At 38.5% G+C, this 16,812-nt stretch overlaps 1 protein-coding gene across 1 annotated transcript in view; it reads left to right on the plus strand.

Moving 5' to 3' along the window:
- STK39 (serine/threonine kinase 39) overlaps window positions 1-16,812 on the plus strand; it is a 114,531-nt gene that overhangs the window by 55,046 nt on the left and 42,673 nt on the right. Inside the window, exons 12-14 of the mRNA XM_085323737.1 lie at window positions 11,977-12,099; window positions 12,220-12,252; window positions 13,423-13,490. Coding sequence (XP_085179863.1) covers window positions 11,977-12,099; window positions 12,220-12,252; window positions 13,423-13,490 — 224 coding nt within the window. The remainder of the gene's footprint in view (window positions 1-11,976; window positions 12,100-12,219; window positions 12,253-13,422; window positions 13,491-16,812) is intronic.

Raw genomic sequence — 16,812 nt, forward strand, 5'->3', positions numbered from 1 at the left:
CTTCAGAAAGGTAGTGGTACATCCCCTTAATAAGGTAGTCTGTATAAGTCATGGTGAGAAAAAACAAGACTCCTAGGTGTGTCTTCAAACTTCCAAGTTTGAAAAWTTTTTTGGCTTACATTAAAATAAAAAAGAGTTCCAAGTATAATAAATTCAAGGAAACTTCAGAGTAACCAATAATGATTTTAGGACATTCCCTTGACCTGTGAAACTGGGTTGAATGGGGACTAGCCTTCTCTTGAAGTACCTCAACCATTGTACAAAGGATAAGGATAATGTATATATGTCAGAATTCATGCTCTATCTTGAACCTCAAATATTTTCCTTTAAAAATGTGATTACAATGTAGATGTTCTTATGCGAAAAGATTGATGTTTTTGTGTGAACATACTCTGTAGAGGAATAAATTCTCTAAGATCTGYCTTCTACCCAAAGTACTAAGCTGTGATTAAATGTATCAGTGTTTTAAGCAAAAGGATTTTGTACTGTGATTGGATAAATGTAACCTTATGGTAATTTCCTTCATTCCATTGGGGTGGAAATAAATGCAAAGATGTGGCAATTGAAATATACTTTTGTATCTCAGAAAAATATTTAGGAAAGATTTGCAAGAGTGCTAAAGGAAAAAATTATAAAATCCAGTTGATCTACAGACTTACAATGTGCATAGAGGAACAGGTCTGTTCTTTAGATGGAGTCATATGCAGAGCAGAATGCTGGGCTAAARCTGTGTTCTGTAATGTCCCATTTCTCATCATCATTTTTCCTGTAAAATAACAGGAAGAACAAGGATGGTAAATACTCATAAAGTTGCATCAGAAGTGAAAGCTTTTGAGACTATTTTTTTAGCTCTTTGAAGTGCGAGTACTACTTGGTAATTGAAGAGAGATTCAGCACTTCTCCTGCAGGAACTTCTGGGATCTGCGTAGTGGGGATGCCTTGTCTCCCACAGCAGCAGTTACCACAGTCKCAGGGAGAGGTTAAGGTGTACAATGTCAGTTGACTGGTTCCTCCTTGTTTCTAGCAATAAAAGTTGGCAGACTTATTTAATGTTTACATGCATATCATCATGTTAGAGAGCAACTAATGGATCCATTCACTTCTGAACCCGTTATGTATTTAGTCTATATAGCATTTTCACAGTGTAAGTGTTGTGTGAAGGACTCTTTCCTCTTTTGCCAGATGCATCTGTCATTCAAGCTGTCATGAACAAACCAAAAATTTATTTCCCTATAAAATTTTTAGAGAGCAACTGGACCATAGGTTTCTGTACCATGTGTCTAAATATTTTAATTAAGTGAAGCACACTAAGGATTGTTTTTACAGCTGACAAAGTGATTGTCTTCAGTGTTTGGGTTCTAGTAATCAGAGAAAAAAAAATGTTGATTCCAATGATTGTTTATAATATTTCAAAATAACAAATGCTCAAATTCTAATTTGTTTTAATTTATTAGCTTGCAATTTTCCTCATGTAAAATTTTGCCTAGGGTAGTATATATTTTCAAAATCTGGGGCAAAAAATGGCATGACCATGCAAATTTAATGGAAGGCATTAAGAAATTTTGGTGGACACTAATTTATTCAGGAAGCAAAATTCTGATGTCCGATTTGATTGAAATTCTTTTTACCACTCCAGAACTGATGTACTAGCATTTTTAGGCTAGTTTTTCATTTGAAATTTGCCTCAGGCAAATTAAGTGTTATTCTGACAAGACTCCGTGTTGCCATGCCTGTTGGATGATCCTGTATCAGGGCATATATTTGAACATGCTAGAGAAGAGGAGGTGTGTTTGGAAGCAAGCTTTTTCAGCTTCTTTTGGAATGCCAGTTTATTGTCTGCATTTTACTTGTGTTGAGTGGTTCCCCTCTTGCCTCGAGCCCTTATGTCTTTATACCCAGTGTGAATGCTCTGTGTTCTCTGTTACTCCACCTCTTGCTGAAAAAGCTGGAGGTAACTGATGTTGCACCAAGATGCAGGGTGGAAAGCAGTAGTAACTTCCATGTTTATGAACTTGCCATCTCTCAGGTGATTGTAACTGTGTGCTTTTAGCCTTTGGGTATTATTTAGGAGACTAAAACCTCTATTTTTCTATGAAGAGAGATTTAGGTTTGGCTTCTGGATTTTTGCAAGTCATTAATCCTTGAAATTCCAGAACTACTACATTTCCTTATGCTAAAAAARCTAGTTGAAACAGTGTTTTGAAACTTGTGTAGCTTTTACTGGTGTTTCAAAGGCTGTATGAAGTAATGATGATAAATATTTGGTGAGAGTAACGGTGTACAATAAATAGGGAAGGGTTCTTAAGAGTAAAATTCAGCAGCATGATCTCTTAAAAAGCAGAATAATTTTCCAAAATACACACTTAGAGCTTTTTAAAGTAATAAATTCTCATGAGGAGTAGTTAGGTAAAATTTCATACCTTTTTCTAGAACCAGTTGATTGTTTTGCTTCTTTCCTTTCCTGTGTACTCAATGGTTGACTGTGGGTATTTTTCCACCATGTTGAAAACATACCACCAGGTCAGTTTCTGTCACCTTGATTTTTCAAAACGCTCTTGAAATCCAGGAGTAAATTAACAGAATTTCTTGGAATGGACAGAATATTTAGTCRGACAAATCTGAAGAGCATTATCTTGCTTTTCTGAGCTAAAGTTTATTTCATTTTTGCTGCACTCATTCATGGCCATTACAAAAAATTCTCATGCTCTTTATTTTCCTACTACAAAAGTGCTCACCATTTTGTGTAGTGAACAAAGCATGCAGGAAAGTGCATGCTTTTCGTGCAGTCTTGAAGAGAGAACGTGTCTATCTGGAAAAGGGAGAGATCTTTGAGGTCATTCCCTTTTCTGCCTCAGTCAGTTTGAGCTCTTACTAGGGCAGGTGGCAGAAAATAGAAAAGAAGATGAGGTGTTTGAGTAACAAGCTTGTCATTCCTGATCTCCGTGGTACGTGAGATCRTGTATTATCTTGAATACTGTACTGGCAGCTGTAGCAGAAGGGCATCAGTAGGAAAATGAAAGACAACAGAAGGATGTGTGTTTCAAATTGAGAGTATAGATTGCCTTCTGTAGGTCGATGAGTGCAAGTTGTAGAGTGGCATCGGCTGTTCTCTAGCTAAAAATCAATAAGGAGCAGTATTAGGGCTCCACAAAGATTTTCAAATGTGTGTTTTAGACGGATGGGGTCTTCATGTACGTCCTTCCAAGAATTCAGGAACATAATTGAGCTTATGACCTGCCTTTCCTCCATATGGAGAGTCGACAAGGTACCTTTTTGTTACTGGAGTGCTTAATGTTCACTAGTACAGTCATTTTTGCTTACATAAAGACACTTCATTTACCGTGCTTTCAGGTCACCTTTTATTCTTTTGCAGGGCAGAGTTAAAAAGGTTGTTTTAAGTCTGCCCAGGACTCCATCTCAAATATTCAGTTGCTAGAAACCTTGATAGGAGTAGCATAAAYACTTGAAATACTAGGATGATCGACCAGAATTGTTAATCCTGTAGTCTTTTTGTGGAATGAGGAAAAAAGACAGTAGATGCGTAGTATTACTGTTATTGAAAGAACTGATTTAAGGGGATCTAAATCATGTGGGTGTGCTATGTATCTATGTGTGTACATACTAGTATCCCACAATGTGTCTGTTTTTAGTAGCTAATGAAATAAAATGCCCAATCTGTTAGTGTTCCCAGTTCTCAGCTATTTTCAATAGTTGTGAATAAGGAAATAGAAAGRTCTTAATATTCAGAAAATATTCATTCCCTTCCTTCGTCACTCCTTCCCACAAAAATAAACTTGTAAGAGATTGCAAAAGAATCAATGATGAATAATAGATTCTTCTTTCCCTAGTCTCTCTAAAATGTACATATAGCAAGCACATCAGCACTTAGAAGACAAGAATTTTGTTTTGCTTCCTTTTACTGTAGCCTTTTTTCATTGAGCTTTGAGGAATGTGGGCAGCTTCTGCATTCTGATGCTAGAGCTCTTGCTGTATCAGGCAGGCTTGGGTTATGGCCTTATTTGAGCTAACCTTTGATAAATAGGGTTTAAAGTTGCCTTGTTCATCTGGTTAAGCAGACATTCTCATGGAAAGCTCGTGCATGCTATTGTGAGTTTGAATATTAATTTTCTGTGCCCTATTTTGAAAGGGGGAGCACAAATAACTTCCGTCAACAGCTTGAAAGGAAGAGCACAAATAACTTCTGTCAACAGCTTAATTTATTCTTAAATCTTTGTGACTTTGGTGTATGCTGTCAGAATAAGCATTGACCAGAAACAACATGCACAGTAATAATAAATTGTTATTCAGTGTTTTGTGGTAGTCATGATCTTTTCACTCACTAATTTGTCAAGCATTCTCTGTTCCAGCTGACATTTATATTGTCTCTCTTCCACAGCTATGATGATGTTGGCAGTAGCTTGTAAAGTTTTTCCTCCTACAGACTGCCTTTGGTTGGAGACTACAATGATCCAAGCTGCTTTTGTGTTGAGTGCAGTTTAAATGCCAGTCATTCAAATTCATTTTTTACTCCCTGTGTGTTTTTCTGATTTACGTGAAATATGTTTTCTAATATGTGTTAATTTGTCTTTGTAAGGCTGCAGGCTTTCATTGTTTTCTTTAATAGCTAAAGTTATGAATTAGTTTAGTTCCTATTTTGGAAGGAACATTTAGGTTTTCTAAAACAATAAAACCCAGATTAGAATTGTACATGTTTTAACTTATTTCCCTTTTAACTTATTTCCCTTTTTCTCTGAATGGTTCTTCTGAGAGAGATGTAATCCTTGCATAAAGACATGTCAATACAGCATATTTCAACTAAAGTTGATCAAGAAATTGCATTTACATACTACTACATACTCCAGAAAAGAATTTCCTTCTTATTTTTACATAGGCATAAGAAGTTTGTTTCAGTTCCCTGATCTGTCATAGATTTTCTTGTTGGCTTAGGATAGATGAAGTGATTTATCCATTCTCATTTATTTCTACAAAATGGGCAACAAACCAAGAAAAATACGTAGAACACTGCACCCCTATGATGTAGTAATAAGGGCCAAATGCAAACATACTGCCTCTTTATAGCAGTCTTCTAGTAGTATCTAAAAATCATAAATCAGTGTAATTCCATGTATTTACAATACTGTAAGTATAACCCTGTTGTACATACTTTTAAGAGCACAGTTCAGACCATTGCTTTTAATCACCTTCCATTTGCCTTGACGTTCACCTGCAAAAGCTGTACGTTTTTAAGGCTAGTTGATGCTTTTGTGTTTGGAAGGCTGTCCCAAGCTCCCTTTGCACCTGCCTCACACAGTGAAGACGACCTGCATTTTGGGAGTTCAGGGCATCAAGACCTGAAAAAGGTATTCTAGCTACTTAGTCATGATGYAAGAATTTTTGAGAGACTTAATACTATTCTGATTCACAAAAGGAATTTGTAAACTAGTGTTACTTGTGTCTAGATAGCCAGTGCTTTGCTGAGGAACAGAATCTASTTTTTTTATTTCGTCACTGTTCATCCAGTACTTATGAAAGTAACTTGGGTAAATAGTTCTAATGTAGTGCCATTCGTGACAAACATTTTTATGCTAGCACATAAGAAAACTGATGAAAGGGCATTTATCATTGAATTGGAATGAATCAATGGATTCTGGAGCTATCTGGATTTGGACAAGAATATGGAATTCAAACTACCAAATGCACTACTTGTTAACGTAATTTTAGGGTAAGCATCCATTTTCATGCTGCTGGATTTCTCTGAACGTTTCAGCACTGACTTAAGAGAGATTGAGAAGTTGAACTGAAATCCACTGACATTTTTAGATTATAAAGATATGTCTTTTGTCCAGCATAGAGTCATGTTTTTGCAGACAAATATTTATGTAGAAGCCATAGCTTCAATTGCCAAATATGCATTTACAACCTTGAAAATCTGAACACAAAGGGACATAGGAAGCAGACACTTTAATTGTCCATACATAAATAAGAGGAATTAAAGATAGTATGAATGAGGAAAACTAGAGTATATAAAACAGAGTAGGATAGGTCATATGACTGAAATGCTATGCTTGATGGTCTTATAACRTAATCAGAAGAGAGGTTTATCTGTTTTGTCGAGGGTAAAGCATCTTTGAATCTCATCAAAATGTTAGTAAGTAGGGCGCACAAACACTAGCCTTTCTTCATGTTTCCTGGTCATTGTATGGTATCTKTGGAGAACTTATGTAATATTCACCCATACACTACGTCATCAAACCATGCTCGTTCCAGAGGCTTGAACTTCCTTCAGTATTGTCTTGAGATAATTCCCCTCTCAGAGAACAACAGATAGTTGAGGTTGGAAGGGAGCTCAAGATACCACCCAGGACAATTTGCACAGGACTGTGTCCAGATYGCTTTTGAATATCTCCAAGAATGGAGACTCCACAACCTCTCTGGGCAACCTGTTCCAGTGCTTAGTCACCATCATTGTGGTTTTTTTGGTTGTGTTTTTTGTTTTTTTGAAAATCCTTATGTTCAGATGGAACTTCCTGTGTGTCAGTTTGTGCCCATTGCCTCTTGTCCTGTCTCTGGCACCAGTGAAGAGAGTCTGTACATCCTCCTTTCAAGTTGATAAGACCCCCTCTGAGTCTTCTCTTCACTAGGCTGAGCAGTTCCACCTTTCTTAGTCTTTTCTCATATGAGAGGTGCTGTAATCCCTTAATTATCTTAATGGCCCTTCACTGGACTTGCTATAGTAKCTTCATGTCTGTCTTGTAGTAGAGAGCCCAGCACTGGACACAGCACTGCAGGTGTGCCTCACCAGAACTGAGCAGAGGATCACCTCCGTTGACCTACTAGCAGTGTGTTTTCTGATGCAGCCCAAGTTACCCAGCTAACCACCACCCAGGTCAGTTGTCCACTAGGTGCCCCCCCAGCCCCAGCCCCAGTCCTTTTCTCCAAAGCTGCTTTCCAGCAGGTTGGCCATGTGTGTTCCAGCTGCTGTCTCAAATAACGGATGTCTCTTGCTTTCTTCACCTTCCTGGGCTGTCTGTCCTGAAGAGCCTGTATCCAGCTATCACAGCATTCTAGTTATGTGAGCTGTCCCACCACTTTTGTGTGAACCCATTGAGACCACAGCCCTGCAACTGCATATAGATCTGTATCCTACTGTTTATTTTACATGCTATGTGTGTTGCTGAACAGGCACYTCGAAAGGCACCCAAGCATGCTGATTTCCGAGGTACCCCCACTTAATCCCTATTCTGTTGGTTATAYGTCCCCTTTTGTTCACATCTCCCTCAGACCTTTGTGGCTCCCTCTAGTGGCTGCTAGTAATTCTCCCTTCCCCTGTGGTTCCTAGATCAAAGCCCTCCTTATCAGTTGGTCAGCCTGTTGCCAAAAACATTTTTGCCCTACTTAGGTGGATCCTGTCTCTTCCAAGCAGATAGTGCTCCTCAAGTAGGGTTGTGGTCATAAGAACCAAAACCCTGTTACTGACACCAACTGTGCTGCCAGTTGCTGGTATGCCATATCAGTCCACTCCTGCTCACAGCCCACACTTACAAGTGTAGTAGAGGTAATAGTCAGATGACTGGACGAGTCTCTGCAGTTTCTTCACACMGTCTCAGATGCAAGCTGCCAGCAAGTAGCAAACCTCTGTAGATGACAGATCAGGCTGGCAGATGGATGCATCTGTCCCATGCACCAGGTAGTCGCTCGCTACTATCACTTAACAATTCCTCTGAGTGCTACTGTGTGGCTTGGGATCCATCAGCCCAGAGGCTTCGCTTCAAAGCATGCCCAGCTCCTTCTCAGCTTTGAAGGCAGTGAACCTGCTGCACAGCTGCAAGCCTTTAGGAGAAGCAGGAGCCTTTTTCCTAGGGCCAGAAGGCACCAGCTTCCAGCCGTCTTCTGAATCACCACTTACTGTCTTGCTAGACACAGCTTCTACCTGTGGGGCAGCTGGGGGTTGGGACATTTGAACCTGTAGAGTCCCTGAAAAGGTCCTGCCTCTCTCTCTCCTGTCTTCTCTGATGTTGCTTGGCCTGCTGACTTCTTCCTGTAACTCCTTCACTTCATGACACAGCTCTTCAACAGCAGCACACCTCCTGCAGCAAAGAAAGTAAGTCTACCTTCTCCTCAGGGAGAGGTGCCAGGCCCTCCCTGCCACCTGAGGCTTGCAGAGCTGTATCCTCCATGCTCCGTCTGGGCTGGTGGCTCCAGCAGCTGCTGGGGGACATGCCCTATGGCTCATCACCACCAGACCTGAGGACATGCATGCTGGCCTGAACTGAGATGAGAACCCCTTCTTTGCCTCCTCCTGCACAGACTGGTGCACACGCTACCTCTGTGAGCTGCTCCCTTACTCCCATCAAACTGTAGTTTCCTTTAGAAAATGAGATAATCCTTTCCCTCCTCTCCCCCAACAGGCATAGCATAATGATTTTGCTACAGACACATCAAAGAACAGTGGCACAAATTCCTGCTGTTGTTTTTATCCCCTTATCCCTCTGCAGTCTAATGCATGGTTGTGTTACAGTTTAATACATGTATGTTTAACTTGTTCAGCAAAATTCTTCTGTGTATTTGACACCTGTGTTTGTGAAGTAAAAGAAAACAATCAAAACTGAAAAGGATGTGAGAATATCACCTAGAGAAATATGATCTGTGTTCCCGCTCCAATCAAAAGTGTTTCAAACATAGCAATTACAGCCATGGTGCCACTTAGAAATTGCTTATCTTAGTTCTTTATTTTAAGAAAGGCCTGTTATAATTGCTGCTAGTATATTGGCTGGGAATATTTTCCTTGGGTTGAATGTTGTTTAGGCCTGTAAGGACACAAGATATACAGAGCTTTACCATGTTCTGTGATGAACATTTCAGCAGCTGCTTGAAAGGTCAGAAAGGCTTGATTACGATGTGGTAAAAAGTCTTCAGACTTATGATGGGAAAAGAGACAAGAAGTTGATTTACCAACATGGTGTGTTCATGCCTTGCTCTATCTTTCACCTAGGAGACATGTCCTCCCTGTGTGACTTAGAGTCTTTGTGGCTTTAACCAGAACAGAACCTGGTAGTAAAGCTGCTATTAATAAAAAATTGTTCAGCTTCATTTAGCAAGTAGTATAAGAGTTAAGCATGCCTACTAATAAAGCTGTGATAGACAACACCTTTGCATTTTTTAAGGCTGAACAGGTTGGGTACTTTGCTGCAGCTGAGATTATGATTTCTTTCCTGTGAGTGTGTATGCTGCTGCAATCAGTCTGATGAACGTACTGCAAGTTTAGACTTTTATTTTTCTGCCTTCAGACAACTTTCAAGAAAATCACTTAATTTAACACAATATTTTATTTTGAAGTAAATTATTTTCTTTTCCTTGAGCCATTTGTTTATTGCTTATTAAAAGGCAATCTGTTTAGAAACTTGAAATGCACTTTGTCTTCATCAGTAAAGCTTTCTCCTGTAACATTCTGCCAGCATCATTAAGGTCTATTAAAAATTTTCTGGTTAGAATAAATCTTCAGAACAACTGAAAATGGATGCAGTTGAGATTTTGATTAGTGCATGAGGAAGTGTGCAAATGTGTTTGTAAACCGTTGTATTATATCTTGTTTGGAAAGCGTGTTCTCGGTTGTGGCTGATGTCTTCGCATGGGGTTTTATATAGCTGTTAGGAAAATACTTGTGCTATTAAATAAAAACCTGCATCAGAGCTCTTTCTTGTACGACTATAATTTATACCCACAAGCACCAGAGGAGTTGCTGGCTAGAATCCCTTTTATCTGTTATCATCCCTGATGAWTTAGAGGGGAAGAGCTCACTAATTGTGTCTGGGCTGATTGCAGCAGAATATGAAACTGCTATGTTGCTGGTTCCAGTAACTTTTGCTTGCTCCTCCCTCCCAAATGCACGTGAATTCCTTCTACCAAGCCCTAAGGCAGCTAGAGCTAAAAYTGGTGCATTAGGAGCTTGGTATAGGAAATAGGGAAAATAGAGTAGTGTCCTTCAAGTGATGGAGTAGTGCATTCTCCTAGTTTTCCTCTCTTCACAACCATAGAGTTTGCAGAATAAAGGGAAACWGAGCAGGGCACTAGGGGACTTCAATGGGTTTTGCAGGGAAGAAATATAAGGAGGGGCAGCACAAGAATTGAAGAAGGCATGGAAGTGTGCTGAGCCACAAGAAACTTTACTCTTTCCTCTAGTTCAATCTTATATGTGTAGAAAGGGGAGCAGATGGGTGCACTGGGAGTGAAGGAAGAGTGCTGAAAAGTGCAGACAGGGACACCGAGATACCTGCTTGTGTATGTACAGTTTTTTCAAAGAAGACTCCTACGAGCATGCTCACCTTGCTCCTGTGGTGGTGTCAAGCCTGCCAACTCACAGCTTGTGCTCAGCTGAAATCTAGTAGAGAAATAGCTGCAGCACACAGGTCTCTATTAAAACAGCTTCAGAAAACAATATTTTAATATCTGTGTCACACAATTCTCTAGAAACTCACGTGCTCAAACTTTTAGTGTCCTCCACAATTTYCACATGGAGTGAGGTTTAGAGGAAGGTTAATGTTGGTTTAGTTTCTACGTAATTTTCATTGTGTTGAAAAAAAGTATTTTTTCTAGTCAGAAATCAGACTTTTTTACATAGTTTTTCCTGTTTTTTGAAGTAGCTGTGCTGGCAGATTGGCTTTCCATCACAGCCACTAGCCATCAYGCTATTGAGTGAAGGATGCTCAGTGGTGGGAAGAGAGTAGTATGTGCAGTAGCATGAAGAATGCTCGGTATACTTCAGTGCAAGGCAGGAAGACAATACGGACAGAAAGCGGTGAAACCAAATCTGAATCAGGCTATTATATGCCACTGTAGATACTGACAATTTTGAGCTCAGGACGTTTACCTCATGTTACAATTCGTTTTGATGGTTATTTTTTATTAGATGTCTTCTCCAGTACTTGGCCTGAAACTGTGTTTCTGCCAAATTAGTTTTCCCTTTCGTGTGCTGTGAACATTTAAAGCTTTGTTCCCTTTCTTTCTGTTACTAATATACTGTTTTTCTGAATAACTTTTGTTCTTTTTTAATACTTTAAAAGGACATACTTGCATACAGACTTTAAAAATTCATAGTGCTGGGGAAACTTAACTGTGAGCATTTGAAGTTGTACAKTGCGAACTGTATCTAGTATTTTGATTCAGTAATGTAAAATAATCAGAGAAACTGATTTTAATTTAAATACCAATGGGACTTCTGGTTACTGTTCTGTGCTTCCAGCAGTCTCATGAGTCTCATAAATGCTAAGGTGTGGTAAGAATTGTTAGATGTTCTTTTGTTTTGTTCAGAATGGATGAGCAGAACCCTGAGGGGAAAAAAAAATTTTGTCAGGCTCTGAAAAAGAGCAAAATGGTATTAGAGGATATTTGATTTTTCGATTTAGCGGCTGGATGCTGCTATTATGCTTTGTTAGGCTGCCTGATTTATACACATTTGCCCAGTTAGTGTGTTGTGGTGCATACCTGCCTACCATTTTACTCTCTGTGCAATGCTTTTTTTGTTTTTTTTGAAAAAGAAGAATTTTATTTTTAAGGATCTTTAATACCTTTTACATAGTTTAAGCTTTTTAACAGAACAATTAAAGTTCTTAAGACTTGTGTCCCACAAACAACATCTGCGTAACCTCTAGCACCTTGAATAGCTTCCTTGAAATGAAAGGATTAGCTGAGAGTAAGCAGTTCTCATCTGCTTCGAGTTGGTCCTAAAAGTTCTAAAATGTAAAACGAGTTGTAAAAAAAYACCCAAAACCTTTTCTCTGTAAGAATTTTACATAAGTTAGCTGTTCCCTCTGGCCCAAGGATGACCCCTGAAGTCAGATGTTAATCAAGTATGTCGGTGATTACTCTAGCAAATTCATGAAAGCATGTAGAAAAAAAAATGTAGTGCTACTGATTAACCATAACACAAGTGAAGACTTAGGATATCTTTATAATGGAGAACACTTAATGTTTTCAAAGGTTAGACGAGTACCAGGTTCCAGTGGTCACCTCCATAAAACAGAAGATGGGGACTGGGAATGGAGTGATGATGAAATGGATGAAAAGAGTGAGGAAGGCAAAGCTGCTTTTTCTCAGGAAAAGGTAACTTCTGTTTATGCTGAGACATTTACGTTCTGCAAGATATTCTGTCTTAATATTAACTGTTAGTACTTCTGGATCTTTAGTGTGTAAAGCTCATATCTTAATACATTTGTTTTCCAGTCACGAAGAGTAAAAGAAGAGGAGAACATAGAGGTAAACAGTTCTTTATTAGTGTTTTTCTTTCAAGTGTAAGAGGATTTCTTTTTAATTTCTATTATTAAAAATGTGAATTAAGATGAAAGTTTTGTTGTCTTGGTCCTACARCCTTGTATGGCAAGTACATGTGGGGATAGTTTGGCCTGAGGCAATTAACTTGAGCACACACTGGATAAAATGGATAGGAAATTCAAAATGATGTTATGTTTGTGGCCAGGAGAATTGGTTAAGATAAGGTAATTTGCCTTTTTTTAATGAATCTTCTTGACTAGATCACACTAATTGCTGTCTTTCTGTCAGACTAATGATGGCTGTTTCAGAGTAACCAGAAGATCTCTAAACAATTTTTCATTCTTAGGATTTGTATCACGACATGTAGCTGGTAATTAAACTACTGCGTGCTATATGCAGTAAGATAGTTCCATACTGTGGCATAGTAGATTAATTCAGAGAAATACTATATTGAGTTTCGTGGCCTTATGCTGACAGTCTAGGCAGTATTGCTGCTGTAAATAATGACTTAATAAGATTGCAGGTTTACAGCCAARGTGCTGTTATTTTAAAATGCTCATTGTGTGGGTGACACTTGACACTTCACCTGCAATTTTAGATTCTTTGATTTTCTTTAATATCATACAATCTTCAGAAAGAACAACAATTTCCTACTGATTTGATCCTGTGGGCTCCTGAGATAACCCCAATTTTCAGCTGCAGAGCTAACTTGCATAGTGTTTCTGTATCTGTGGAAGTTGCATTCTAAGTCTGAGGTGTCTTAGGGCCTCCACACTGCTCTTCATGCTTCTCTTGTTTTCAAACAACTTGAAGATTTCCACATCTTAGAATTTATGCTAAGGCTTCAAATCCACAGCTAACTGAAATCAGGTTTTAAGTACCTGAATCAGTTTATAGAAGGTAAGAAAATTCAAAAATGTGCAAACAAGGTGGCTTGGTTGTGGTTTTCTGGTCAGGAGAGCTGCTAGTAATCACAAGTATGCTGGTATCACCGMCGTTTTACACTGTGTTACTAGAGCTGCTTAAAAGGTTTTTGAGAGTTAGAGGATGTGCAAAATATTCTGTGCTGACTTTAAACTGTTCGCATGGCAAGTATTTCAGGATTTTTTCCCCTTGGCCTTCATTACAACATTTTTTTCCCCCTCCTTTTAATAGTCTCAGCCTGCTGTTAGTGATGAATACAGTGAAGTTCCATGTGCAGTGAATCTTGTTTTAAGATTAAGGTAAGAAATTCTGCTATTTATTTTAGCATTCCTTTTTAATTTATTGTATTATTCCTGATCTCCCTCACTACTTTCATAATATTAACATAAAATAAGTGTTAACCTCTTTAATCTCCCAGTATGACCAGTATGAATAATGTTTCTCTGACTAATTGCTGTCTTTTAATTGCTTACTGAAATAGAGTAAAATGAAAAGCAGAATATGAATGTGGCTTCAGGCTAAGTGTACCCTTCATTAAGTATTTTCTTTCTTTCTTTCCTTCTTTCTTTTCTTGCAATGAAGGATCACAGTGAGAGATTTTTAATGATTTTTTTTTTCACACTTCAGCAGTCAGCCTCTGTCAGAAATAAACTATAGCTGTATTACAAGCTTCCTACTCAAAACGGTTTTCATTGGCAAGTTTGATCAGCCGTTGTGGAGAAGTGACAGGTACTTTGGAAAAAAGTTATGAATATGTTGTCTGGATTTAGTTTATATGTAGTTAAAACAAGTCAGTTTACCTTCCATTAAAATCAGTTTATAACTAATATTTGATAGAAGCTGCTTAATTATATAGTTTAACTCTTGGAAGAAAGTATTTTTTCRTGAGAAGCTTGATAGCTTTCTTTGTACTTATAACAATTTTCTTTAAAAGTTTAAAAAACTTACTGAAGCTTACATTTGGACTTGTTTTCATCCTGCTTGTATTGGCAGGAGATCAGAAGTCCCTCAGAGAGATCCTAGTCTTATTTTTTGGGAAAAGTTAAACATCATTTTTATTACTAACAAAAAGGTAAAACAACATGGAAACAGACAGATATTTACAGTATTACAACCAGTAGGTTGGAAACAAATAGCAGATTTATACATGGCATTAAGACAGTAACATTAAAAATATTAGTAATCAGAAAAAAACATGTGCACAGAATTGATGATTCCAATCATCAATTGGAAGCATAAGTTGATTCCAAAATCTATTATCTTCCCTTTTCCTTGACTACTTCTCCAGTGACAGCTACAAGAAACTGCCTGTCTCCTAAGGGATGTTCATTGAAGGAAGCAGAGATATATTTTATGGTGGGGAGGGAAAAGCCTTTCAAATTAYTTGGAATCAGCATAGTTCTTGTCCATAGTTGTTATAACTACCCAATTAYAATATCAATATTCTTTTTTCATTTTCATTTATCAAACTGACCATCGTACACAGCCATGTAGAAGCACAAGTGAGATGATGAGTATTTTTAAATCATGATGAAACCTGTAGGGTGATTAGTTTCTAGCCAGTTACTAGTTTGCGTATCCAAAGAGCAAACATTGTTGTCCTGCAAATACAGTGAAATGCTAAGGATTTTGCTTTCATTTTTTTTACAGCTCTTAGGCCAGAAGTGAAGGAAGAACATGCTATTTGCATAATCAACCTTTTTTCTTGTTAAGAATCCTCCTAATTCACAAATGAAAATATTCCCACTGCCACCCTCCCCAAAAGCAAGTCCATAATAACTAAATTCCTGGGGTTACAAGTGTGAAGGTTAAGATGGTTATTTGTAGAGAAGGAAGAAACAATAATTTAGCTTTTAGGAGGCAGAAAGTTTCCTCTTCACAAAACAAGAAAGTTGTGAACAGTAGATTACCTTCTGGTGCTTGGGAACACTTGGCTGTCTTGCAAAAATAAAAGTCTGGTGAATAATTTTGCAGAGTGAACTTAGTTAATTTAAGCTGACCTATGTTCCGGGGAAGAGTGCTCGGTGATACATTCAAACTCCTGGCCCCAGCTGCATCCTGCCTTAGTGATGGGAGGTGGCTGGGTTAYATATCTTTGTCCTGTTTGTGTTTCCTTCTGAAGGAAACCTGAACATGTGATTGGGTCTGAGCTAGAGTACAATCTGTTGGGGTACCGGGGAACAGTACCRCAGGGTGCGTGAAAAAGCATCCTTTCCCTTTAGTTGCAACTTGTGGTTCCTCAAGATGGGGCTGCCAGGTCCCTGTACCTCTGCCCAATGGTATAGATTCAGCGTTAGTACTTAAACATTTATTTTTATTTGCTATTTTAAAGGCAAGCATTGTTTTGTTTAGTATACGGAACATGCATACAGATTCAGAGCAGCCACTGGCTAGTCTATAATACACACTGTGTGTTTAGCCAAGAAGTAGCTTTGATAGCATTTAAATAGTTGTAYTTCCTTTCTGCTGTGGGCCCCAGAAGGGGAACAACGTAGGCTTCTGGTAATGTGGCAGGGGCTATGAAGTCTGCTGAATGCTAGTCTAAAACTAACATTTGAGTGTCTCATTCTGCATTAAATTTACAGAAACCTTTATTTGGGAAAAGAGGCAGATCACAATTCACTAACATTTAAGAAATTTTCGGTTGTTTTCATTGTCGGTCTACATGTGAGGTGAAGTGTCAAGATCATTGGCCTGTCAAGGTTTGATATGGTATCTGTCAGTATACCTTGTTAAAGGTTTTTCAACTTTGATCTTACTATAGGCACGTTAGTATGGCCACTGTTTTTGCCTCAGGTGCAAAAGATTGCACCTGAGAGTAGAAGACTCCTGGGTTTGCTTTTTTGGATCTGTGTCTACCTTATGTGACAGTGAGCAAATTCGGGAAATCCAGCTCTGGAGAAGTGCTGTTTGTGGAATCCAAAAAGTGTGCTGCGTTATGGACRCAGGATCAGGGTTCTTCCCCCAAACTCCCAGAGAGTCCTGATATCTGTACTTCAGCACTCTGCTGAACAAAGGTCAGAGTGGTTTGAGGCTGACGTTCCAGTGAAGCTTATACCACATCAGTTAAAGTGTGTCTTGAGCTACAGAACTACTGTTTCAAGAAAAGAACAGTGTTTAGAATGTTAAAATATTAGTGTTTGAACTATTGCTTTAGTCTGTTTTATGCTAATTAACTGACTTTTTGTTATCTGAAGGGCAAATACATTGGCTTCCCKTAAAAATGCCTAAAAATAACTTCTCTATATTATAGGATGTGTGCCTGGTGGCCCTCAATCACTAGAAGTCAGTTCAGACTTATAGAGAAAATCTCCCTCTACACTCCAGATGCATGCAGATGTCCTTATGCTAGGATTATTGCAAGATGAATGATCTTACATTTATGGTAGCTGTGTATGGGGAAAGCTGCTCTGGCCCATAAATGTTGTCCTTGGCTRTAATTAACTTTCTAAGTAAATTCTTGATTGTCTGAAAGTAGAAATATTGCCTGTTTTGGAATTTGTAGTTAATAAAAACTGTATAGATGAGTTGCTTTGTGCCATGCAGCATTCCTTTGGGATTGCAATGTAGTGAGCAGCTAAAATGCTTGCAGGGATTTCTACATTTATTCACCTCCACTGC

The sequence above is a fragment of the Rhea americana genome, unplaced genomic scaffold, assembly GCF_003343005.1.
Source record: "Rhea americana isolate MKP2758 unplaced genomic scaffold, rheAme1 scaffold_12, whole genome shotgun sequence".
Classification (NCBI taxonomy): domain Eukaryota; kingdom Metazoa; phylum Chordata; class Aves; order Rheiformes; family Rheidae; genus Rhea; species Rhea americana.